The 27,118-nt window shown below is 44.1% G+C and overlaps 1 protein-coding gene across 2 annotated transcripts in view; it reads left to right on the top strand.

The window, feature by feature from the left end:
* The window catches only part of STX11 (syntaxin 11), a 39,739-nt gene extending 15,953 nt beyond the window's left edge, over positions 1-23,786 (top strand). Inside the window, exons 1-2 of one of the 2 annotated variants that reach the window (XM_040350834.1) lie at positions 10,196-10,390; positions 22,447-23,786. In XM_040350834.1, coding sequence (XP_040206768.1) covers positions 10,354-10,390; positions 22,447-23,309 — 900 coding nt within the window. In that variant the 5' untranslated portion in view covers positions 10,196-10,353 and the 3' untranslated portion in view covers positions 23,310-23,786. Of the gene's footprint in view, positions 1-10,195; positions 10,391-22,446 lie in introns of those variants that run through there. The other variant, XM_040350833.1, reaches the window with a different exon arrangement.
* The last annotated feature ends 3,332 nt before the right edge of the window (positions 23,787-27,118 follow it).

Below are 27,118 nucleotides of genomic sequence, written 5' to 3'. Positions count from 1 at the left end.
AGGAGAGGTCCGCGTTGTTCTTTGGTGTGGGTCTTTGAGGTACGCTTGCCAACAAACTGCATGGCAGGTCGACATATGTCTGGTCAAGCATGTGGCGCCCAAGCGGGTGATGTTTTGGCCACGCGAGATACGCTTATGACATATGTTGCAAATAGCAGCGGTGCGATCTGATGCACTCGTCTCAAAAAATGCCCACGCCAAAGAACTTTTGGAAAAAAGCTGAGACAGCAGCGCCCTGCACATGCGTAGCTCTGCGTTGTGATGCAGTCGGTGTGCTGGCCCCTGGAGGGCATCCTGCCTCATTGGAGATGTGCCTCCCTCCTCCCCTCCCTCCTCCTCCTATCAGGCACCCACGTAGAGTCAGTGACCTCATCATCCCCTCCCTCCTCATCACTGTAGAAAACCTGGCAGTATGCTGCAGCTGGGGGAACATGACTGACAAATTGCTGTCCTTCTTGGGCACCCCCTCTCTCTGGGCTCACGTTACTGCCTTCCTCTAGCTGTGTACCATCATCGGAGCCTTCAAAACGATGCGCATCCTCATGCAGCATGTACCCAACACTGTGGTCAAACAGTTCGGGGGACTCCTCAGTAGGACATGGTGGGGCTAGGGAAGGAGTGACTGATGCCATTGAGCAGAGGGAAGTAGCCTGACAAAGTAGCCTGAGCCTGGGTGAGAGAGGATGAGGAGGATGAGGACACTCTACCAAGTCTTCGGCATGTTGCGGCTCAACACGGCCAGCTGCCGAAAAAAGGGATGAGCGTGTCCCAAGGCCACGTGCTGATGAGGATGCACCGTGTCCATGACCAGCACTGTTGCCTCTAGACGCAGAGCCGGCTTGCCCTCTTTTATTGTCTCGTGACTCTCTGCCTCTCCTTGTTGTCCTTCCAGACATACTAATGGCCTGCACACTGTAGAGGACCACGTAGCTTTAGGTGCACACTGCAGAGGACACGGGCAGTACACACCACTTAGCTTTAGGTGCACACTGCAGAGGACACAGGCAGTACATCACGTGAGAATACTGCAGCTAGCACAATCACTTGCCTGCCAGTAAATTAGGAAGAGCGGATCTAGCTATACTATACAGTGTATAAATATATATACAACACCTGGGATGGATATATATCTATCTATCCTCTACACACTGTAGCTTTAACAGAGCAGGCAGGCTAGCCTAGTCAATCTACCTAGAAAAATGTCGAACGGCCCGTAACATTCGTATTTCGACGAACGGTCGAACATATGATGTTCGAGTCGAACGTGAAGCTCATCCCTATTGCCTGCTACCTCTTTTGATTTTGTGAAGCCACTAATGTTGAGAAACCTCATGGTGTTTTTTTCTGCACTTTAGAATTGACATAGAAAAAAAAACTTGGAGAGCCATTTCAGTTGGTAAACCTAGAAACTATTTTCACTTCCTACTACTTTCACTATTTCACTTCCCACTTTCAATTCCTCTATCCAAATAAAATTTGAAATGCAGACTTTTAGCTTTAATTCAAATATATATCAAGTACAAATTTTAGGAACTGCAACCATTTTTGTACACAGTCCCCCCCCCCCCCCCCCCATTTTCAGGGGCTCAAATGTAATTGGACAAATGGAAATGATCATTAATAAAGGTTTAATTTTTAATATTTTGAGAATCCTTTACTGGCAATGACTGCCTGAAGTCTGGAACCCATGGACATTACCAAAGACTGGGTTTCCTCCTTTCTGATGCTTTGCCAGGCTCTAACTCCAGCTGTCTTCAGTTGTTCTTTGTTTATGGGTCCTTCTGCCTTTAGTTTTGCCTTCAGCAAGTGAAATGCATGTGCAATTGTGTTGCGATCAGGTGATTGACTGGGCCATTCCAGAAAATTCCACTTCTTCTTTATTTCAAAAACTCCTGGGTTGCTTTAGCACGACCGTGCAATTGTCAGTTTAAGCGACGCAGTGCCGAATTGCAAAAAGTGGCCTGGTCTTTGGCCAGAGAAATGGTCCGGGGTTAAAGCGGAACTAAATCCATCCATTAAACAGTTACATTCCTGACATGCTGGGAATGTTGCTGTCACATTGGTTGTGCTCTCAACCAAGCTGTAAAAACATCAAATGACCGGTGTCATAACTGATCACGTGCAGCACCATGGCAGTTAAAGAACATAGGCCAAGATGGCAGCTAACTTGTCTGAAAACAATAAGAGGGTTTAGTTTCGCTTTAAGCTTTGTTACTTGTGGTGTTAACAGTCATGCTTTTTACACACTGCTATTGTCATTTCTAGGTCCTATAATGTACATTGACACATCACAAAATGGACTACACAGGTCAACAAATCCCAGTAATGTGAACTTGCACCATTTTAAGATAATGCAACATATGTACATGCATCAAAACCTATAGGTGTGAATTGGCCCTATATGCACATATGCCAATAAATTGCCTGGACTGTACCGAATAGCCGTTAAATACAAGGAATCCTACTGGGACTAAACTGATCATGTGGTATAGCTTTCTAACAATCTAAGCTTTTAAATAAAGCCTGAGTATTTCAGAACTTCTTGAAAAAAGTCTGCATTGTGATTTGAAGTGATGACCTTACTAGAATACTCAGTGGGGTAAATTATAGAAAACCAGCCTACTGTTTGCCCACAGAATACTATCAAAATGCTAAGACTTTGCAGAGCTTTCACCAAGCTCATTTACCTTGCAGTAGGGGCAATAAAAATACAGTTTTTGCTATGTTTTTACTCTCCCCCTAAACTACAAAGTCAGTGGAGTTCTTTTAAAGACTTCAACAAACCTTGCAGATTGCCAAAAGCCTTGCAAAAGCTTGCTGTACTTGCTGCTGTCATGCAATTTGAAGCCCATCTGAACAAGGTCATTGCATGTAGCAGGAGTCTGAAGTTTGTAAAGGTTAGGCTTCTGGTACCTCCCTCTGGTTCTAGAAGCTTGGAGAAGTTTCTAGAAGCTAGTGGGCGGAGGACAGAAGGCGCTGATCTGAATATTTATGGGAATCTAGCCAATCCCCAGGCAGGAAGCCTGGCAGGGTGGCTGAACCAGCCCATAAGCTAATCTGGGCATCCCATATACCCCTATATCATATCAAAGTTGTTTTACCCTAAATATATCAAGAAAAGCAAGCATAAGAAACTGGTTACTGATTTTGGATGCAAGTTGTAAAATGTGTGTTGCTTGGCTGTGCAGGAATAGGGGAGCCAAAAAATCAGTGGCTCCTTGGGGGGGGGGGGGGGCAGGAGTATGTAACGCATATGGTGTGCAGCAGTCTGGCATGTGTAATACACAGGCATTGGTCAGGCACATGCAATAAACGGCACATATCACTTAGTGTATGAGTCAGGAATATGTAACATGGTACACCTTACATTGGCCAGTGGCTAAAAAAGATACCCCCAGTGTCAGAAAATTTCCCCGTCGGTGTCCCAGAAGACTGCAGGGTGGAGGAAGGAGGAGTGGAAAGCGGGTACCCCCTTTTCTCCAACCCCCGCCCAAAAAGTGGCAATTGTGCAAGAGGCCTGGGGGACGAGTACTTAAAGTGTGACTTCCCCTTTTGGGTGGAGCTCCGCTTTAAGTTTGTGACAGAGTGATGGGGCACAAAATGGCATGAATGCAGGCTGAACCGAATTTGTGTGGTAGCCAGATGTGTAGATTTAAGAGCTGAAGATCATGGAGCAGGAACCAGGCACAGGAAGAACGTACTGATCAGGAGACAGATTCCAGGAAACATGCTGAGATCAGTAAGGCCCCTTTCAGATTGGGGCGGGAGCCGCGGTGGTGGTATAGCGCCACTAAAAATAGCGGCGCTATACCGTCAGATTTGCCCGCTAGCAGGGCAGTATTAACCCCCGCTAGTGGCCGATAAAGGGTTAATTGCGGGCGGTATTGCCGCGGTTCCCATTGTTTTAAATGGGAAGGAACAGTGAAGGAGCGGTATACACGCTCCAAAGATGCTGCTGACAGTAGATTTTTTTTTTTTTTTTTTTTTTTTTTTTTCTCCTGCCAGCGCATCGCCTCAGTGGCCCTCGGGCTTTTACATTGAGTATGCTGTGAAGGAGTTTTTCAGGCGGTATAGCAGCGCTATTTTTTAGCGCTGTACCACCTGAAAAACTCCTCAGTGTGAAAGGGGTCTTACAGCTGGGTGAACAGCAAACAAGGCAGAAGGAGGTAGTAGAGTTCAGGAGGCCAGTTTAGGTCATATGCAAGGACAAGCTGAAGATTACACAGCAACTTCTTTCAGCAGTGCTTCAGTTGGAATAGGCCACTAGGCACTAATGTTGGTGCTAGTTGTGCATGCAAATTTTTGTACACACAAATTTTTCTGCTTGCACACTCCAACACACATGCAGGGGCAATTCTGATGTTTACCTTATGTACAGAGGTATGGGCAGCATAATGCGCACATGCAAATTACCATACTGGTCACCTACTGATGAGAATTAAACTTTCCGTACAGAATGTTTGACGTCAACTGTGCATTCAGCTGTTAGCCTGGCACAATGCTTCAAAAAGATGTGAAACTGAAAAATGTATGCAAAAATGTGGTTCCAATTCTAGTCATTTCCCAGTTCTAAATCGCTACTGGTTTTGTTTTGCATTCTTTTCCATTATTATGTTTCGTGCTTATTCATGCAGAAATGGGTAAAGGAAATGAGTCAAGGGTTTCCAAGGACCTGTCAGAGTTGTCAGATTTCATCTTTTTATTTTTTCAGGTTCTTTTCAGTTCTACTTATATTAAAATATCTGGTTTCTTAACCCCTTTTTTGCCCACATTCTGCATACTGGTGTAGCACTATCCCCGTAGGCATCGCTAGTGTCCTGGGTCCCCACTGCTGTAGACGGTTGCACAGAATTTCCTTCATATTCCAACTCTGAAAACCGTCTTTGGTTTGTTTTTATGTTTTATTAGGGGTTGATAACTTGGATGGGGTAGGGAATTATGGGATGTCCAACTTTGAAAAACATTCAGAACTATAAACAAAGGGACACTTCCTCCCTATTTACAAGAGTCCTCTTCTTCCTTCCTCCTGCACACTCTCTTGGTTTACTACAGCACCAGTTGATCACTCCTGAAGGAACTAGCAGGATCTTGCTAGCTCAGCAAAGGCACATTGCAGATGGGAACACACAGTCCCTTGATAATAAGGTGCAATGTGAATGAACCGCATGACATTCCTCCTCCTGCTTACCTGTAGCCACTCATCCCAGCTCCACTTGCTTGCAGCCGTGCCTGGCTGATCGTCTTCCTGACTGGCTTTCTGCCTCAGTCCTGTCCAACTTCCATGGAGATTCTCCAGAGCAAGGATGAAGACTAAGCCCACTGCTGTCTTCAGAGAGCACTGTTACAGCTGACAGTCTCTCCCCTTGTGTACTCCCCTGCTCATTTCTGATTCTCACTGTCTCTTTTGCTCTGTCCCGCTGCATCACCTGAAGGCATTCATCCAACTGCCTCCTGTGGTGGGATGCTTCTAGGCTAGCTATCTGGAGCCTCTAGCCCGAGGTCTCTCCCCTGCTTGGCAAGGGGGTTTCCTCCAATGGCCTCCGACAGCCTCTCCTTGGCACTCCATCTCCATCTTTCACCTGACTCTCCATCTTTATTTATGAGGTGGTCTCTGCCTCCTGCCAGCCCACCTCTGGGGATTGGCTGAGGCCCCATAAACATTCATGGCAGCCCCTAACCCCCCGCCCTTCCAGACACCAGTGGAAGGCACCAGAGAGCTGCCAGGATGAGTCACCTAGCCCTGAACTGTAGTGAACCCTGACCCAATTAGGACTCGCTGTAACGTGAGTCGGGTAAATTTTCCCATGCGGCCACTACTAGTGGCACACACCAGCATTCCTCGCACAATACCCCCTGCTAAAGGATGCATTAATACTGTAAATGTCCTCCCTATGACTGGTCCTGACACATTAAGCAGTTGCTAGCAATCAACCCCCAGCTGTTGCTGATTGCTTTTGCTCACACTAACCAACTACAGCCTTGAGTCTGTGTAGATTGGTTTATATCAACATTTCACATCAGAGCACTGCAATGTTTGCCCCATTGTCTCTACATGCTCCAGCTCTGTTAGGTTGCATGGGTATAGTTGATGAACAGCCTTTCAAAAATTCTCTATTGGACTTGACCATACCAGGACATTAAAAATATTTTTTTTAGCCATTCATGTTTAGTTTTGACTTTATGGTGTTATCTTGCTGAAAGACAAAACGTCTTCCTAGGTTTGAGTTTCTTGAAGACTGCTTTAGAATTTCCCTCAGGATTTTTTTTCCTTCTATTTTATTGGATCTACCCTCTATCCCACAAGCCTTTCAAGGTCTTCCACAGAAAAGCATACCTATAGCACAATGCTGCCTCCACCCTACTTCACTGAAAGCATGTTTGGTTTAGGCCAAGAGTTTGGTCTGATGGCCAAAATGCTAAATTTTGGTTTCTACTTACCATCGAATCTTCTTTCTTCAGATACTCTCACATGCTTTATGGCGAACTACATATGAAGTGTCATGTGAGGCCCCGTACACACGAGGAGACATGTCCGATGAAAACGGTCCGCGGACCGTTTTCATCGGACATGTCTCCTGGGAGCTTTTGGTCTGATGTGTGTATACACCATCAGACCAAAATCCCCGCGGACAGAGAACGCGGTGACGTAGAAGACACCGACCTTCTCAAACACGGAAGTGCAATGCTTCCACGCATGCGTCAAATCAATTCGACACATGCGCGGGATTTCGGGACGCTGGTTACACGTCATAACCAGCGGACATGTCCGATTAGGTGTACTAACCATCGGACATGTCCAACGGACAAGTTTCTTAACTTGCTAAGAAACTTTTGCCTGCTGGAAACCTGTCCGCTAGGCCGTACACACGGTCGGACATGTCAGCGGAAACTGGTCCGCGGACCAGTTTCAGCGGACATGTTCGACCGTGTGTATGCCGCCTAAGATTTAGCTAACAATGGCTTTCTATTTTACACTCTCCTATAAATCTATGGCTGGTAAACACCTAAATCAATAGGTTTATGCATAGCCTCACCAATCTTAATCATTTGAGGCTAGTCCCCCCCACTTCAGAGTAGTCATAAGGTTCTTGGTGGCATTCTTCACTACTCATCATCTTGCACAGCCATTCAGTTTTGGTGGATGTCCTGTTCTTGGAAGCCTTACAACTGAGCTATGTCCTTTCCATTTCTCAGTGATTGATTTAACTTTTAACTTTGAGGCATTTTCTTGAATCCATGTACTGACTTTCAATTACCTTTTTTGCAGCGCTTCTTAGAGTGATCCTTTTTTTTTTATTTTTTTTATCTGTAGTATATTTAAGGATGACGGCGCTCCTTTATCTCCATACACACCTGCAGAGTCCAGACGAAATTCCTCACTTTCAGTGTTGTGTTTCCATTGATATAAAAATCCAGAGTCCTTTTCCTGAATGTCCAGGCTTAATGTTCTTCACTTTGCCTGTCTTATCAAAATAAATGGTCAAACACACTCCGTGTGTGTGTGTGTGTGTGTGTGTGTGTGTGTGTATGTGTATAATATATACCTATTTCATCACACAATCCAAATCCAGTGTGAGTCATCTGTGTTTCCTACAGTCCCAGCTCACGTGCATCCCAAGCCTCGCCCTTCTTGACTCTGCTGTCCTGAGGACTGAGCTTCGCTGTTGGTCTTTCTCCAGCGTTTTATTCCACTGACCTTGTGCAGACCAGTGGCTGCAAACTGCTTTACTTTAGCCACCTTCACTCCCCATCTGTCAAAATAAAACAAAAGATTTTTCTTTTACAGTAAAAACACCAAAGATGGTCTTATATACCCAAAAATGTAATTCTCACAACCATAAAATATAGTAGCGCTGCATTAAAAGGGGCAAACTTACCCCTGGTAACATCTGTTTGAGGCCGACACCTGACAATAGGCTCCAATGGTCCCTTTCCTCAATGGGGTTTAGCTCTCACCGTCCAATGCATTTCGAAGATTAACTGACCATCAGAGGGATAGGAAGCCATCATCCATCACTCTTTCATACTTGCCTCCAATGTGCAGTTTGTTTTACAGAGTGGCCCGGCCCTCCCCCCTTCTGGGGTCCCTCAGTGGCGTTGGTGGCTCCTCCCCCCGCATCGAGTGTCCACGTTGGAGAAACGCTGTCCTTGATGGACACTGTGCGGGCACGCTCCCAAGTCCTGCATCTGTGTTCACTCATTCAGGATTTGGCCCCCGCACCCTGGTGCAGCGTCATTGGATTTGATTGACAGCAGCGGGAGCCAATGGCTGCGCTGCTATCAATCAATCTATCCACTCAGGACACCAGCTAGTGCTGGTGTGCTTGTTCCCGGCCGGAGGAAGATGGGGGTCAGGTAAGTAAAACGGGGGGGGGGGGGGGCTGCAGCACCATAGGTTTTTCACCTTAATGCATAAAGGTGAAAAACCATGAGGGTTTACAACCGAGCTCCAGACAACAAATCCACCCACAGAATCTGCAGTTTTTCAGTTCTTATAACAGACAGAGGAGAGACACTTTACAGGTAAGGATACATGCAGGAGGCATGTATATCCTTATAGATCAGCACTATCACAGTAGTTTAAAAAGGATGAGAGTGGGTTTACATCCACTTTAACACGTTCCCTACCGAGTCATTGTAAAATGACGTCGGCGGGAACCCTCCCTCCCTCAGAGTGGACGTCATATGACGTCCTTGCATTCCCGGGCGGCTTGGAAGGGCGACGCCGGTGGCGCACGCACCTCCACAGCATTGCTCGGGACCCGGTGCACGTGCCCAGCGGCCACGATGTCCGCCGGGCACCCGCGATTGCCCACAATCACAGAAGGATCATGAATCTGTGTGTGTAGGTGAGGAGACAGGTGTGTGTTCCCAGTACAGAGGAACACACATCGGTCTCCTCTTGTGAGTCCCCCTCCCCCTACAGTTAGAACACACTTTAGGGAACAAATTAACCCCTTCCTCGCCCCCTAATTCAACCCCTCTGGGTTGAATTATTGGAGATATGCCTCCTTAATTGAGTTACGTCTGGATCTCCTTTAACTTGTCGCCCAGGTACCAACCGACAGGTGATCAATCCCTCGGTGTCCGGATACCTTGATCTGCGGTGGTTTATCCAGGCCCTTTTTGATCGCCACCTTCTCAATGGCGCTCCTCAGTCCGACTCCCCCACTGAACAGCAGTACAGCTTGGGATCTTCAAGAATGGGAACCCAGTCACTCACTGGGACCCCGTCGCTGTTCAGATGCTCCGGGTCAGCATGGCCCCCGGAATCGGGAACACCGCGTGGCAGGCACGCCCCGGCCAGCTAGGCCATAACGCCGGGGTGCCGTGATGTGGCCACCCTAAAGGTGGGTGCCACACTGGACGAAGAAGAACCCAGAACCAATGGCTTCTTCCCCATAAATACCCCTCCCCAGCATGCACAGTGAGGACAAACCCCCGTGATTGGCTGCTGGGAAGAGCACCCAAACCTTGACTCCACTGCTGCCACCTGCAGCAACGGGGCTAGAAGAACACTCCAGTACAGAAGAATGGACTTGCAGCACAGCCAAGCTGAGACAGAGACAGCATTTTGCTACTAACAATCTGGATCAGAGTTTAACTACACTCTGACCTACACATAAATTTAACTAGAAACAGTACTGTAAGGTACATAGGCGCTACATGTAAATTGCAGAGCAAAAGATTTTAGGGCCAGTTCACACCAGATGCAGTTCTGTTTTTTCTGCACCAATACAGTCTGTTCCAGTCAGTTTGCGTTCAGTTTCTGGATCAGAAATTGACTGCATGGTGTGAACTAGAGCCATTGGAATACATGGAAAACGATGTGAATGCATTTTTAGCGCAGAAAAAATGCGAACGGAACTGCATCTGGTGTGAACTGGCCCTTAGAGGAAGCTCCTTATCAGCCTAGAAAGTCTTGATAACAAGTAACTGTACTATTTTACATGAACATAATAAAATAATCCTTTTTTCTTGTGCCAGCTCTGCAGAGGGAAGTTGTCATCCACTGTCAGGAATGCTTGTGCATTGCTATGAAAATGTGCTCAACAACTATCTTAAAAACAAAAAAATGAAGGGTTATTTTTGTTTTTGTTTTTTTTCTCTTTCTAAACATCCTCTTTCCCATTTGGTAACTTGAGTCATTTGGTAACTTCTTTAAATTGAGAAGTTACACATCGAGCTTTCCCTATAAGCCAGCCCATTAACGTGTGGTCACAGCCTAGCGGCTTTTTTCAGAGAAATCGATGGGCAGTTCTTGTTTCCTTTCTCTGTAACAGTTCTCAAAAGCACAATGTTACATTAAATATTTGTCTGGTGTATGGGGGTAATTTTAGAAAGGAGAGCAAAATGGAGGAATCGGCAAGTGACGAGAAGCAGTGTACAGGTTGGTGTCACATTATTTCCTTTTTTTTTCTTTTTTTTTTCTTTTCTTTTTTTTTTTTTTTTTCTTCTTTTCTTTTTTTTTTTTTTTTTTTTTTTTTTTTTTTTTTTTTTACTGGAAATTGTCATTCAGCATGAATTGCATCTTTGCCTCCTCTGGTACATCGCTTCACAACTCTACAGTAAATATTGTGCACTCGCTTGCTTCCATGCTTGGAGGACCCAATGGCATAAAAGGCAGAATATATTTAGCATGCTGAAAATAACTACCAGTTGCTGTTTGTATTTGCTAAAAGTAAGTTAATGAATGTTTTTTTTTAAATATTTAGTATAAATTGTATATATAAAATAAATATAATGCTGGTAAAAAAAGTTGCCTCCAAATTTTTTGTTATCCTTAACCACGCGGTAGTGGGGCAGGTTTCTCACTGATGAAATATTTAAATACCACTTAACTAAAAAGGTTGTTCTAGACCCTTTTTGTGCCATTTACTGTACATGTCACATCCTTGTTGTGTCACCAAAACACTGACCATCCCAGGAATCATTTAAACGTAGATTCTCCATCCTAAGAATTATTACCCAAAGTAAGGAACTGGAAGTGAAGATGGATTTTGGTGCAGCCAATATGCATTAAGTTCCGGGACACACTGATGAGCAAAGAAACAAAAATAGGAAAAGTTGTATTTTTGCATGAGCACGTTTTCTAGAGCGGTGCAACACTCAATAGGTTAAACAAAACCTATTTTGGTTCCTGCTGTGGGGAAAAAAAAAAGAAGCTTAATGCAGCGCATAACCTTAAAAGATAATCCTGAAGTGACTAAAAAAGAAATGCAGCGTTGTAAATTACATATACCAGCATGTGTTGGTGCAAGTCGGTCTGAACCAGCCTGTGTATATTGGGCTAAAGCTCTAGAGCACTCTTTCTAAACTGGGGTTCCTACAGAGGTTCCTGGGGTCTAATTCAGCTTCTACATCTCAAGCCTTGTACACACGGCCAGGAATCCCTTCGGGGGGGGACATCGGTTTTCCTGACAGGATTCCTGGCAAATGCAGCGTTGTAAATGACATATACCAGCATGTGTTGGTGCAAGTTGGTCTGAACCTGCCTGTGTATATTGGGCTAAAGCTCTAGAGCACCCTTTCTAAACTGGGGTCCCTACAGAGGTTCCTGGGGTCTCATTCAGCTTCTACATCTCAAGCCTTGTACACACGGCCAGGAATCCCGTCAGGGGAAAAAAGCGTTGGTTTTCCTGATAGGATTCCTGGCAAATGCAGAGTTGCACCAACACATGCTGGTATATGTAATTTACAAGTCGGTCTGAACCAGCCTGTGTATATTAGGCTAAAGCTCTAGAGCACCCTTTCTAAACTGGGGTCCCTACAGAGGTTCCTGGGGTCTCATTCAGCTTCTACATCTCAAGCCCTGTACACACGGCCAGGATTCCCTTCGTAGGGGAAAAAAAAACGTTGGTTTTCCTCGAAAGCTTGCCTTGCAAAGCCGTGTATACAGACGGCCACTCAAAAGAACCGCAGTTCTTTTGAAGGTCAAGAAAACGGTGACGTCATCGACTGCGACAAGCCGGCGTTTCGTCACATTCGATTCCGTCACCACCATCTTGCTACACCCCACACTAACTTTGTATGCTACCGCGCATGCGTCAAAGTGTTATCGAGAATGTTATCGGTTTTTAGACACTCAGGTAAGCATAGAGACGACCGGTTTTCTCGGCAGGAAACACTCTGCCGGGAAACCCGACCTGACCTCTAAACCTTTTTAGCAATCTGTAAGGGGGATTTTTTCCCACTGACCACAAATGTATGCAACATTCTTCTCACTGACCATTCTACTACTAATCGGAGGACTGTAGATATTGGGTTTCTTGAGACCGGAAAGTTATTGCAAAGGTTCCTCCCTTATGGAGCTCTCACTGTAGAAGCCAATGTATTCTGCCACCATTTATACGAAGATAAAGATAAAGATGTTCTCAGTTGGTTGTTTTACAGTAACGACAGTCATTTAAACAGACAATGGAAGAAGTGTGCATAGGACAATACTTTCTATTTTCTACTTTTTAGTTCCCTTGGTTGTCTAGCTGAATATATTTATAGTTTCCTGTTACATTTGCATACAAATGGTCTGCTCTAAAAGTGTTCTTTGTTGGAACAGCTATATAGATAACGGTTTTTGCATGTGAACAAGGAAATGATCCTGTTCCAAAAATCAATGTGCTAAAGGTTTATATAGCAGGTGAAGTTGAAAAAGACACAAGTCCAACCCATGTGTGTGATTATATGTCAGTAATACATTGTATATCCTTGTATGTTGCGGTCGTTCAGGTGCTTCTCTTTATTAAAATTATCAATGCCCCCCCCTGCTGAGACCACCGCCTGTGGAAGGGAATTCCACATCCTTGCCGCTCTTACAGTAAAGAACCCTCTACGCAGTTTAAGGTTAACCCTCTTTTCTGCTAATTTTAATGAGTGGCCATGTGTCTTATTAAACTCCCTTCTGTGAAGTTTTTTTTAATCCCTGTGGGGTCCTAAGTATGGTATTTGTAAAATGTAAATCCTATCCCCTCTCAAGCATCTCTTCCTAGTTACATAGGTGAGGTTGAATGTATTTCAGTATAAGTAGGCTAGCATCACATGGTGGCTATCACTTTTTTTTTTGGGGGGGGGGGGTAAGGCAGGCATAATGGTTAGGCTGTTGGGGCCTTTGAGAGTAGCTCCCCAGTCTGTGGGTGAACTCGGGCTTGGGTGACCTCTCTTCATGACACAGAGGGATCCTGACCAGGAGGCACAACAGTAAGGAGAAGACAGCAGGCGGCCACTGCCAAGCAAATCTCCAGGGAGGAAAACTGGTGCGTGATAGTCAGAGGACTGAGAGGCATGCCTGAAGGGACAGGGTGCAAGCAGTCTGGGATAGAGTCAGTCTGTGGAGAAGTAGCCAGGCGGGCTAGAGAAAGGGGCAGCTGCAGCCAGGAGGGTTGACATTGTCTGAAGAGGTGGTACTGGGAGCAGTAGCCGCAAGAGAAGGACAGCTACAGTGAGGAAAATAAGTATTTGAACACCCTGCTATTTTGCAAGTTCTCCCACTTGGAAATCATGGAGGGGTCTGAAATTGTCATCGTAGGTGCATGTCCACTGTGAGAGACATAATCAAAAAAAAAATTCCAGAAATCACAATTTATGATTTTTTAACTATTTATTTGTATGATACAGCTGCAAATAAGTATTTGAACACCTGTCTATCAGCTAGAATTCTGACCCTCAAAGACCTGTTAGTCTGCCTTTAAAATGTCCACCTCCACTCCATTTATTATCCTAAATTAGATGCACCTGTTGGAGGTCATTAGCTGCATAAAGACACCTGTCCACCCCATAAAATCAGTAAGAATCCAACTACTAACATGGCCAAGACCAAAGAGCTGTCCAAAGACACTAGAGACAAAATTCTACACCTCCACAAGGCTGGAAAGGGCTACGGGGAAATTGCCAAGCAGCTTGGTGAAAAAAGGTCCACTGTTGGAGCAATCATTAGAAAATGGAAGAAGCTAAACATGACTGTCAATCTCCCTCGGACTGGGGCTCCATGCAAAATCTCACCTCGTGGGGTCTCAATGATCCTAAGAAAGGTGAGAAATCAGCCCAGGACTACACGGGATGACCTGAAAAGAGCTGGGACCACCGTTTCCAAGGTTACTGTTGGTAATACACTAAGGCCCCGTACTCACGACCAAACATGTCTGCTGAAACTGGTCCGCAGGCCAGTTTCAGCAGACATGTTTGGTCGTGTGTGGGCGCGAGCGGGCCGAATTCCAGCAAACATTTGCCCGCCGGGCCTTTTCCCAGCGGACAAATATTCCTGGACTTGTTTTAAAACCGTCCGCTGGAATCCTGCCCGCTCGGACATGTACGGTCGTCAGTACAGACCTACCGTACATGTCCAGGCGCCCGCCGTCCCTCGCATGCGTCGAATGACTTCGACGCATGCGTGGAAGCATTTTAAAGGCGGGCCGCCCACGTCGCTGCGTCATTGTCGCGGCGACACCGCGTCATCGACGCGGCGACACCACGGACACGCCCCGCGTATTGTTTACGCGCGGACTTCTGTACGATGGTGTGTACAACCATCGTACAGAAGCCCTCTGGCAGACATGTATGGTGAAAACGGTCCGACGGACCGCTTTCACCATACATGTTTGGTCGTGAGTACCCGGCCTAAGACGTCATGGTTTGAAATCATGCATGGCACGGAAGGTTCCCCTGCTTAAACCAGCACATGTCAAGGCCCGTCTTAAGTTTGCCAATGACCATTTGGATGATCCAGAGGAGTCATGGGAGAAAGTCATGTGGTCAGATGAGACCAAAATAGAACTTTTTGGTCATAATTCCACTAACCGTGTTTGGAGGAAGAAGAATGATGAGTACCATCCCAAGAACACCATCCCTACTGTGAAGCATGGGGGTGGTAGCATCATGCTTTGGGGGTGTTTTTCTGCACATGGGACAGGGCGACTGCACTGTATTAAGGAGAGGATGACCGGGCCATGTATTGCGAGATTTTGGGCAACAACCTCCTTCCCTCAGTTAGAGCTTTGAAGATGGGTCGAGGCTGGGTCTTCCAACATGACAATGACCCGAAGCACACAGCCAGGATAACCAAGGAGTGGCTCTGTAAGAAGCATATCAAGGTTCTGGCGTGGCCTAGCCAGTCTCCAGACCTAAACCCAATAGAGAATCTTTGGAGGGAGCTCAAACTCCGTGTTTCTCAGCAACAGCCCAGAAACCTGACTGATCTAGAGAAGATCTGTGTGGAGGAGTGGGCCAAAATCCCTCCTCCAGTGTGTGCAAACCTGGTGAAAAACTACAAGAAACGTTTGACCTCTGTAATTGCAAACAAAGGCTACTGTACCAAATATTATCATTGATTTTCTCAGGTGTTCAAATACTTATTTGCAGCTGTATCATACAAATACATCATACATTGTGATTTCTGGATTTTTTTTTTGATTATGTCTCTCACAGTGGACATGCACCTACGATAACAATTTCAGACCCCTCCATGATTTCCAAGTGGGAGAACTTGCAAAATAGCAGGGTGTTCAAATACTTATTTTCCTCACTGTAGCACCAAAGACCTCTCTTTTTTTTTTTTTTTTTTGCCACACCAAAAGGGCCCCGCTGTCCCTGCTTGCAAAGGGCAATTACAAGGATCTGTGAGTCAGTGTTGGATCAGAACCAAAGTGCTAGATGGTCCTGGGAATTGTAGTTCTACAAGCAAGTGTGTGCTGGAGGTAGATAAAAGAAGTGTGTGCGTATATAGGTTGAGTCCCTGAAAAGTTCTGCTAATCAAGTGGGCCTTCCATATTAACCCTTCCCTATCCAAGTTCAAATCCCCTGATAAAAAAAGATGCAAGGACTGCTTCTTGACTGCAGAGTTTATGGAAAAGTCATGTGCCTGGCTGTGCAGGGTGTCATTCACCAGCGGCTCCTATGGGGGGTAGCGCTACATAAAAAAAAAAAAAGGGGAAACAAAATATCTAGAAAAGAAGACAGGGGGGGGTTAAAAGTAATCGGAAGAACGAAAAAAAGGGGGAGACAGAGCGAAAATGTCAGAAAAGTGGGCGGGACGTAGCACACGGAGGAAAATATAATACAAAAGAAGGGCGATTGATTCCATTTCAACTTGCTACAAGGAGGTCTTTCAATCCCTGAGAGAGGCTAAAGACCTTCCAGGAGAACCTCCATTATTTTTTTTTTTTTAATTGGTCATAGGTGCCCAGTTCATGTGCATTAATAGTCTCCATACACTCAATATGGTCCATCTGAGAAACGTATTCCAAAAGAGTTGAAGCTTGTGTCAATTTCCAGTGGTGCAGGATAATCCCCTGAGCCCGTTAAAAAATAAAATAAAAAAAAAATAATAATAATTACTCGTATGTCTCTTGCGTACCAGGAATAACAGAGGGCAGTACAATCCGCGAAGAGTTTCCTATTAGTGAATTTCACGCACACCTCCAAGATCAAGGTCCAGAACCTATGAACAAGTGAGCAAGCCCACCATAGATGGGTCTGAGTGCCCTGCAGACAACACCAGCAGAGATCAGTCACAGATGGATAGAGACAATGAAGAAGGGACAGGCTCCTGTACCACCTAGATAGTAATTTGAAGCTTGTCTCATGGGCCCTACTGGCTAAGGATAAGCCGTGAGCAAGTATAAAGAATTTATCCCAGTCTTCCAGTGGGATCAAAACCAAGTTCTGTTGCCCAGCAGTCTATATAATCAGGATGATCACAATGAGTGCAGCACACAAGGATGCTATATATCACTGAGCTTATATGATTAGGCATAGAGTTTTGAAGGAGCGGATCTTCTAAGGTTGTCGAGTTCCTAACCAATAGCTCCCAATAAGGTAAGGAGCAGAAAACCACTAACTATATTCCAACCAATGGGAAATTGGCATAGATCCAATAGATAAAAGAAAGAGGGGGTACAATACCCAGGTCCGTTTGAAGGAATTAGGGGGCCCCAAGCAAAATGGACATGGAGGCCCCGCACGCAAAGCTCAGAACCACAGCAAGCAGAAAACCAAAAGCCGAGCGGATGGAAGGGGTGATAGTGGGGCAGGATGAATCCCTAGTGCCCCAGCATAGCATGAAATATAAAAGAGGACTCCATATGGTGTAGATCGACCAATGAGGTTTATTTCCAAAAATATCTTAGAAATCGGTGTAAAATATAGCCAATAAAAGTGATCACAAAATGGTAAAATATTAATAAAAGCAATGTGGGAAGCATAAAAATGCCAGCATCTTTATGCTTCCCACATTGCTTTCCATCCACCCAGCTGTGCCAGTGTGCCAGTGAGCTCTCTTCTTTCTATTCACAGTCACTGAGAGACTCTTACTATCCCCATATAACATCACTTGTTACAACTTTCGATTGTGTCATGCACACCTTCTTACCTGTAGGCTGTAGCATCAAATGGAAAAAGAAAATATGGACAGCCGCACTCCAAAAAACCTTGATGGTTGTCTTTATTTAAAAAAGGAAATATGCACACAACACTGGAGTAAAACATCTGACGCATTTCGCACTATAAATTAGTGCTTAATCAGGCTGTAGCATGGTCGAGCTCCTCTTCCTCCTGTCAGTCAGGTGTCCTGCCGTATTTTCGGAGACTCTGCGCCGCGCATGCGCAGTACAAGGGGGGTCCTTATCCGCTGGGCGGAACTTTTTTTGACAGAGCATCGGCCGGGTCCCAAGCGGTACAGGAGATTCAGTTTCCTGTTCCCGGCCGGACTGAAAGGAAGTGAGCACTTAGTGTGCACTTCCTGTCAGTCCGACCGGGAACAGGACACTGAATCTTATATACCGCGCAGAACTCGGCCAGACTGACAGGAGGAAAGAAGAGGAGCTCGGCCACGCTACAGCCTGGGAAAGGGAAGTTTGGGGCCCCAAGCAATCTTTTGTTTTGCCTGTCCTGTAGCGACGGGCCTGACTATACCATTGGATAGACTATGAACCAGCTGGTGGGACTTGGATTTATGCCAGGTCTGAAATGTTGGGTGCGAGAGAGTTGTTAAAAACTTAGGTTCTACTTATCTCTTGTGGGGCCTTTAACACTCCTTTTCGAGAACCTTATCCATGTATCTATCCAAAGGTGAAGGAGTTGGAATTAAAACCCTCTTACGGTAGGTTAGATCCATGGAAATGCTCGGAGATTGCATGGGGCTATAGCCTGCTCTATAAAGACCCACTGCTTAGCAGAGCCGTCATGGAACCAGTTGACCACTCTGCAAATCTGCAGTGACAAAGTGTCTTTGCAAAATTATTTTGTAGAGCCCGGTTTTAGACTCCACCCCCCCCCCCCCCGGATTTCATTTTAAAAATCTGGTCACCTTACTGTAAACCGGTCTTTATCTTAAAGTGATTAAACCACTTTATGAAGGCCTCTTTGATGCCAGAATTCCGATTGGGTCCATCTGTCAGTTTTTCAGGCGGACCTGGTTGTAAGGACCATGGAGCCCAATGGACAAGAAAATGTAAACAAACTTGTGTCTATTTACACTCGCCTACGTCCGGGTTCATTCAGGTCTGAAAACGAAAAATGACTTTGTCTATTTCTGTCTTTGTAGGCCAGGCTGCAGGTAGCCTGATGTAAATGGACTGCTGAGTCCATTTACATCAGCCCATAGAGCTGACAGGGGTCCACCGTGTCCGCCAGAAACTGCATGAGCATGGATGTGACATCCATCGCATCTAAATGTTTTTTGTACTTAAGAAAAAAAAGCTTTTTGAAACTCCCATACAACCACCCGCTTACCAAAGGTACACTTTCTTAAATTTTAACCACTTCAGCCCCGGACCATTTGGCTGACCAAAAGACCAAGCACTTTTTAAAATTCGGCACTGTGTTGCTTTAACTGATGTGGCTCCCAAACAAAATTTAAGTCTTCTATTTGTGGGAAAAACAAAAAAAAAGAGCTTTCTTTTGGTGGTATTTAATTACCTCTGCCGTATATATATATTTTTGTTTTGCACTAAAACAAAAATAGAGTGGCAATTTTGGAAAAAAAAAGCTGTTTTTACTTTTTTCTATAATAAATATCCCCCAAAAATCTATAACAAAAATCTCAATTTAGGCCAATATATACTCTTCTACATATATTTGGTAAAACAAATTGCAATAAGTGTTTACTGATTGGTTTGTGCAAAAGGCGATTAGTGAGTTTTTGTTTTATTGTGACTGCGACATTATGGCGGACACTGGGGAGGGCTGGCAGCCTTAGGCCTGGGGGGCAAGTCCAGTCATTGAACTGCCGAATAAGCTCACCATCCATGGCCCATCTGGTTTTTCAATGCAGCCTCACCAGTGCCCATCAGTGCAGCCAACTCCAGTGTCCATCAATGCAACCTGATCACTGGGACAGGTTACATGGGGTGTATGGGGGGGGGATGGGGGTCAGCTTGGGGTGTCAGGGTCCCTCTCCTCAGTGATCTCAGCTCAGCAGGTTCTTGCACGCCACGGCCTCCTGGGGGGGGGGGGGGGTAATGCTCCTGGTCCTGGAGTCAAGTTTGCAGCCAGCACTTAGCCCTGCATCCCGACTCCCTGGCATGCCCTGCCTCTGCCTGCTTCCAAGAATCCAGTCACAGGGAGTTGTAGTTTCCTCTGCGCTGCTGTGTTTTCCACCCACCGGGAGCTTGAGCGTGGACTACAACTCCTGGAATGCAACAGCTAGTGGTCGGCCCAACTTCCAAGACCAGATTCAAAAATAAAATGGTAGTGGGCATTTTGAACATAAGTTAGGGCGGCCTGGTAGGCAATTGCCACCCTGCCCCCGGCCCAGCCCTCCCCTGGGCGGACACATCGGACACTTTTGGTGCCATTTTGGGACCATTCACATTTATGCAGCGATCAGTGCTATAAAAATGCACTGGTAACTGTGTAAATGTGACTGGCAGTGAAGGGGTTAACCACTAGGGGGCTAGGAAGGGGTTAAGTGTGTCCTAGGGAGTGATTCTAACTGTTAAGAGGTATGGCTACGAGTGACACGTCACTAATCACTGCTCGCGATGAAAGGGCGCAGATGATCAGTGACATGTCACTAGGCAGAACAGAGAAATGCTGTGTTTGCACTGGCACTCCCCCGTTCTTCAGCTCTGTGACCCGATCGCAGGACACCGGCGGACATTGAGTCCGCGGGCAAGGTCACAGAGCTCACGGCAGGCACGCGCGCACGGCGGCAAATTCAAACTGACTTAAATGTACTACACTTTGCCTGTCGGTACCATTCTGCCAACGTATATGTACAGGAGCCGGTCCTTAACCAGTTAAATGTTTTCTATGTTCTCTTTTTTTCACATGATATAAATACACACAATGAATCCTTTTAAAATTAGAGGTGGAAATAGTTGCATCCTGCTGATAGTTCAGTACGTGAACACTGTCATGCTTCTAGTGGTTAGTAAATTCAACATGGCAATGTAGACCGTACACCGAAACCAGGGAGTGAAAAGGGATGGAAATGGTCAGAGCCCAGATCTTGGTAGGGAAGTAGATGTGGAACTTTATTGGTTTATATGCCAAAACAACAAACTGGGTAAAGCATATGGTTCCCTTTTTATTCACCCCATCCCTAGCAGCATATACTTACCTTCTGTTTAGTCCCCTATTCCTCTGTTTTGCTCTGGAGAAATAGCCCTGTGTAACCTCAAGTCAGATTTTCTACCTAACACTAGCTGGCACAGGGTCTTTCCATTCCCATGTTACAATTCTAGGGCTTTGTGATTGGAACTTGGGGTGAGCCACATGCTCTTCCCATACCCTAAAGGTTTTTCTTCATTGTAGCTGGGAAATGGCAAGTGTTTGCCACTGATAATAAGAGGGATATTATACAAACCTGCAAGGACCAGCACTTTTATATATTTCAAAAAAGTTGCTGTATATGTCTTGCTTTTACCATAACCTACCACCAAAGAACAACCAAAAATAAATTCTCTTTCTCCTGACAATCGCAGTGATACCATTAATGTGTGTTTTTATTTATTTTTTATTTGTACCCGTAGTAGGACCCAGAAACACTATTGTGCATTTTGCAACAAATGTTGCTGACACTAATGCTAATTCTAACACTGAAATGATGAAAGGTCTGAGCAAATAGTGAAGGTATGAGGGATAAAACGTATCAGGAGAGGGTTGTAGTTAAACTAAAGGCATTTTTATTTTTCTCTTTTGAATAGAGTGAGGCCTCGTACACACGGGCAAGAATCTCGTCAGGGAAAAAAACGTTGTTTTTCCCGACAAGATTCTTGGCAAGAATCTCTTGCCGCCCGAGTGTACACACAGACCTTTCAAAAGAACTGCGGTTCTCTTAAAAGGCAAGAACGCGGTGACATCATCGCGTACGACGAGCATGCGCTGGTCACATTCGATGCCATCGCCGCCATCTTGCTTCACCCTACCTATGCCGCGAAAGCTACCACGCATTCGTCAGTCATTTTGAGCATGCATGGGTTTCCACGGCGACAGGTAAGTATGCGCACTCTCGGGTTTCTCGGGAAACAGGCCGACGAGAATCTCAACGAGAAAATAGAGGGCAGATCTCTATTTTTCTCATCGAGATTCTGGCTAGATTTCCAGACGAGAGACCTGAAAGCCTCATACACATGCTCGGTTTACTCGGCAAGAAAGCTCTGCCAGCAGTTTTCTTGCTGAGAAAACCGAGCGTGTGTACGAGGCTTGAGGGTTTTTTATTTTCGATCTGTGTGATATTGACATTTCCCTTTTTTTTTACTTCTGTCACATAACCAAAACAGGAAATGAGGAAGTCCTCCTATATGAGGGAATCCCTGGTTGTCACTAGAACGTGTGACCCAAATGGAAAATGTTCCCTCTATTACTTTTCTGACAATAATCCAAAATTTGGGTATTTTTCACTTTCACTATTGGTGACCGGACAAATAGAGGGTGAATCTCCATAAACGGCAATAAAAACCTTTTTGAAGGTGTTCTAAATCCTCGCCAATCTATTCAAACTTGAAAGCATTGCCTGTATTTATACTTTAATGTACATATTTAGTAAACTGTGGATAACAAAAGTAAGGTACCGTATATACTTTTTTTGTGGTTAAATTAGGTGCCTCAGCTTATATTCGAGTATATACGGTAATTTCCTTTTGCGTTATTTTAGAATAGCAAAATGTAATAGCCAATCAAAATTCTTTCTGTGTATATGTCTCTTCTATCTATGTGTGAGGCTTACAGTATTTTGTGGTTGGTGATCACAGAACATCTTGTAGTGTGGCATTTTCATGCCAAGGCACTGGTTAAGTTTCACACAATGGTAGATGGCAGAAAGAATCAAAATTTTAACCATGCTAAAGAGTTTTTATTGTTAATAAACCACTACAGTCATCAATGGCAGGTGTTTGTCATGTTTTGAGTTGACTGTAATTGATGGATAGTTGGCCATCTGTATCTATCCATTTATTTACAATTTACCACACTTATTTGCTTTATTTTTTATTTAATTTTTTGCTTCTTTTCTAGTAACCATGAAGGACCGTCTGAGTGAGCTGCTTGAGTATTCAAGACTTCATAGTCAATATGTTCAAAATGGTGAAGATGATCTTTCTCAAGAACTTGCTATGTTTGAAACGGACCATTCCTTAGAAGTCCTCTACAATGATATACAGGTCATTCGGACAGAGAACCACTTACTAAAAGTTGATGTAAAACGACTGGGGAAGCAAACCACGCGCTTTCTCACTTCAATGCGTCGCCTTAGCAGTATCAAAAGAGATTCAAACAGTATTGCCAAAGACATTAAGTTACGAGGAGAAGGCATCCACAGAAGGCTTCAAAGCCTCAAAAACCTTAGTGAAGATGCTGAAACTGTACATGGGGAAAATTCTGTTATTGCACGCGTGTCTAAAGCACAGTATGTTACTCTTACGCGAGCCTTCCAGAAAGCCATGGTTGAATACAATGAAGCTGAAATGGTTCAGAGAGAGAACTGCAAGATCCGCATACAGCGCCAGCTGGAAATCATGGGCAAAGATGTATCTGGAAACCAGATAGAAGACATGATGGAACAAGGAAAATGGGATGTCTTCTCTGAAAATCTTCTTGCTGATGTTAAAGTTGCTCGTTCAGCCCTAAATGAAATTGAAACCCGGCACAAAGAATTGCTAAAGCTGGAGACTCGTATAAGAGAGGTCCATGACCTCTTCTTACAGATGGCCTTGTTGGTTGAGGAGCAAGCTGAGACTCTGAATGTTATTGAGTTAAACGTGGAAAATGTTAAAGATTACGTTAGTGTTGCCAAGGCTCAGATCAAACAAGCTGTGGAATATAAAAAGAAGAATCCATGCCGCCAATGTTTCTGTTGTTGCTTTCCTTGCTGTAACTAAGCTAAAATAATACAAATGACAGTGTTAAAAGACTGGTATTTGCAAGGAATAAAAATGTTCCAATGTTTATGGACCTCATTTCAAACCAACAGAATGGATGCTACAGGCTCGCCAAATATTTTTATAGGGGACCTGCATTGGTCACCCAACGTGTGAAATAATATTAAATATAGTTGCATTTGAAGATGTGGTGTTAATCATCTTCTAAACATATAAAATATAGCAAAGGTGAAAAACTGCATGTTTCGAAGGTGGTAGGGGCCGAAAGGGTTCCAGCTATTTTAAATTTAATTGAAAGTAAGAAATACTTCAGTATTTAGTGAAACATTAGCATAAACAGGCATGCATTAGTAACTGCAAATGGTTTTAAAGTATATTTTTATGTTATATGTTTATAAGAAAAAGACATTTGTAAATGGCTTAGTGTTATGTCCTTTGTGATAATGCTGTATTATTAAAAGTGTAAAATTTATCTTTTATATGTTCCAATTTGTTAAAAAAAAAAAAGAGGTAGTTTTAGCAAATATACAATACAAAAGTTTTGGCAAAATGTACAATACAAAAAAAAAAAAAACATTTGCCCATGGGACTTTGACAGTGGTGTTCATTAACACGTACAACAAGGTTATATAAAAAGTACAGATTATTTTTTTTATTTTTTTTTTTTTTTTTTATATTTTATGAAATAAGAAAAAAATACACATTACGGGCCAGATCCACGAAGAAGTTACGACGGCGTATCTATTGATACGCCGCGTAACGTCTAGTTTGCTCCGGCGTATCTTTGTTATGTAGCCACAAAACAAGATGCGCCTGAAGCTGGGCTAGATCCGACTGGCGTACGTCTTAGTACGCCATCGGATCTAAGGTGCATATTTACGCTGGCCGCTAGGTGGCGCTTCCGTCGGTTTCCGCGTCGAGTATGCAAATTAGCTAGATACGCCAATCCACAAACGTACGTCCGACTGGCACATATTTTTTTTTACGTAGTTTCCGTAAGGCTATTTCCGGCGTAAAGTTACCCCTGCTATATGAGGCGCAGCCAATGTTAAGTATGGACGTCGTTCCCGCGTCAAATTTTGAAAATTTTACGTTAGCATTGGCTTGTTGCGGGTTAATTTGGAGCATGCGCACTGGGATACCCCCAGGGACGGCGCATGCACCGTTCAGAAAAAAATTCATTTACGTCGGGTCAAGACGTATTAACATAAAACACGCCCCCATCTCATCCATTTGAATTGCGCGCCCTTACGCCAAAACAGTTACACTACGCCGCCGTATCTTACGGTGCAAATTCTTTGAGGATACGGAAAATACGCTGTAAGTTACGGCGGCGTAGTGTATCTGAGATACGCTACGCCGGATAGGACAATGCGCCGCGCTACGTGGATCTGGCCCTATATTTCCACATGAGTAGTAAAATCAAATTATTCACCAATGTCCAGAAGGAGGGAACCTAAATCTGAGGGTTAAATCTGCTTTAAAGGGGTTGTAAAGGTTAGTTTTTTTTTTTTTTTTTCTAAATAGGTTCCTTTTAAGCTAGTGCATTGTTGGTTCACTTACCTTTTTCCTTCGATTTCCCTTCTAAAATGTTTTTTTTTTTTTTTTTTGTCTGAATTTCTCACTTCCTGTTTCTCCTCAGTAAGCTTGCCCCCATCATCCGAGCTGTTCTGGCTGGGGGTTAGTCAGCCAGAACAGCTTACAGAGGAGGAACAGGAAGTGAGAAATTCAGACAAAAGGGGAAAAAAAAACATTTAGAAGGGAAATCGAAGGAAAAGGCAAGTAGAACCAACAATGCACTATCTTAAAGGAACCTATTTAGAAAATAAAAAAACAAACCTTTACAACCCCTTTAAGATTTTTAAAGAAAAAGCCAGACAATGGTTGATAAAGATATCATAGAAATACCTTCTCCTTAAAAGAAACCTGCGCTGATCAAAATTGGAGGCTAACATTGCTGCCTTCTCCTCCGCTGTCATGCTGATCTAATAGCTTTAATACTTTCAGAGGCATTTTCCTTGAAGATGTTTGCAAACTTTTGGAATTTGTTACAGTTCAGTGACTACTGATGGGAACTGATGCCAGAGTCAGCCAGGCAACTAGTATTCTTAGATCAGCATTGGCAGCACTCAAATTTTTCTAAATGCAGGCTCTCTTAAAGAGGAACTAAACTTTTTAACATTAACATAAAACTATAGGCAAAACTTTTTTTTTTTTTTTGGATGGAGCAAAGGAGGGTTATAACCCCTGTCAGATTTTTATTTGCCATCTATGTCCCATTGTGGAGATTTTCCTTTACTTCCTGACCCAAAGCCAAATGGAAAGTGAGAAGAAATCTCTGCAAAATAACAGTCTGGTACTGATGTTGAAAGTAGATAATCCAGCAACTTGGTATCTACGTAGAATAATCTTTGGTTTTAAACATATTGTAAAAGCTTGACAAAGTATTTCTTTAACAGCCATTTCACATACGCAGGATGTGCTTTGTCAACATAGGTGATGACAAAGCATACCATGTATGTGAAAAATAGTGTTACACTGCTTTCCTCTTTTGTGCCTTTTTATAGTGTGCAAAATACTACATTACTAGAGGACTCCAGTTGTGGACCGATCTGTCTACCAATAAGCAGTTTGCAATGATTTATGTTTCAGTGTGCAATAACCATCAATCAGCATTCATTTAGTAACCTCTTTAGAGTAAACCTTTTTATGGAATGTTCATTCATATATACATCATAATTCCATAGCATGCATTGCCAAGCCACAGTTAACAAAGCTGACAGAATATTCTCAAGCATTAAAAAAAGGCACGTATTCAAGAGATAAATCAATAATCCTACCCCTTTTACAAAACACTGGTTTGGACTCATCTTGAATATGCAGTTCAATTTGGTCAACAATCCAAGTAGGGGATGGAGGACCTCGGCTATGAGAATTGATTACGTACAGCACAGTTTTTCACTCTAGAAAAGAGGCAATATGATTACAATGTACAAATATACCAGTTACTCAACTAAGTGTAATAAAAAGAATTTGACTTGCCTATAAATCTATATCTTGGAGTACAGCACAGAACACATGCAACATATGCATATATCATGGGTTATAGGCACGTACCTTAGGGTGATTGGACACTGGCAAGATTTTGAGAAGACCCTCCACCTAGGGTCCCTCAGCTATTCTACTTACACCTTACTATTGTAGCAAGTATTGCAGAATAACGGCCTGTGTCCTGTACTTTACTCCAAAGTATGGAATTTACAGGTAAGTAAATATTCCTTTTTATCCTAATTGTATTGTAGAGTATTCACACACCATGGGATGACCCCAAGCAACAAATATGAAGGGTGGGTTACAACTGAGCAAACAAACCTGTGCCAACATGCCCAGAAAACAAGAGGGGCAAATGACCAAAGTGCCACTGCAAGAACCTTACAGCTAAAAGCTGCATCCACAGAAGACAACTGGATGTCCAACTGGTAAAACTTTTAGAAAGAACAGAAGCCAGGTTGTGGCCCTACACAGTTGGACTACAGAGGCTTGTTTCCAAAATGCTCAAGGAATTCCCACATGTATGGTGGAGTGGGCATGCAATACCACAAGAGAAGGTTTTTAAGAGCATAAGCTTGTGCAATTAAGTTCCTTATCCACCATCCAATGGTGGATTTTGAAGCAGGATGACCCTGCAAGGACGGCAGAACCGGTTTGTTGAGATGGAACGCTGAAACCAGCTTTGGGTGATAGAGGGGTTTTACCCCAAGACCATCTTATCTTTTAAGCCCTGGGTTTCAATGGCCCTGCCATTAAAG

This window comes from Rana temporaria, chromosome 4 (genome assembly GCF_905171775.1).
Source record: "Rana temporaria chromosome 4, aRanTem1.1, whole genome shotgun sequence".
Classification (NCBI taxonomy): domain Eukaryota; kingdom Metazoa; phylum Chordata; class Amphibia; order Anura; family Ranidae; genus Rana; species Rana temporaria.
This window is presented reverse-complemented; position numbering and strand designations above follow the sequence as displayed.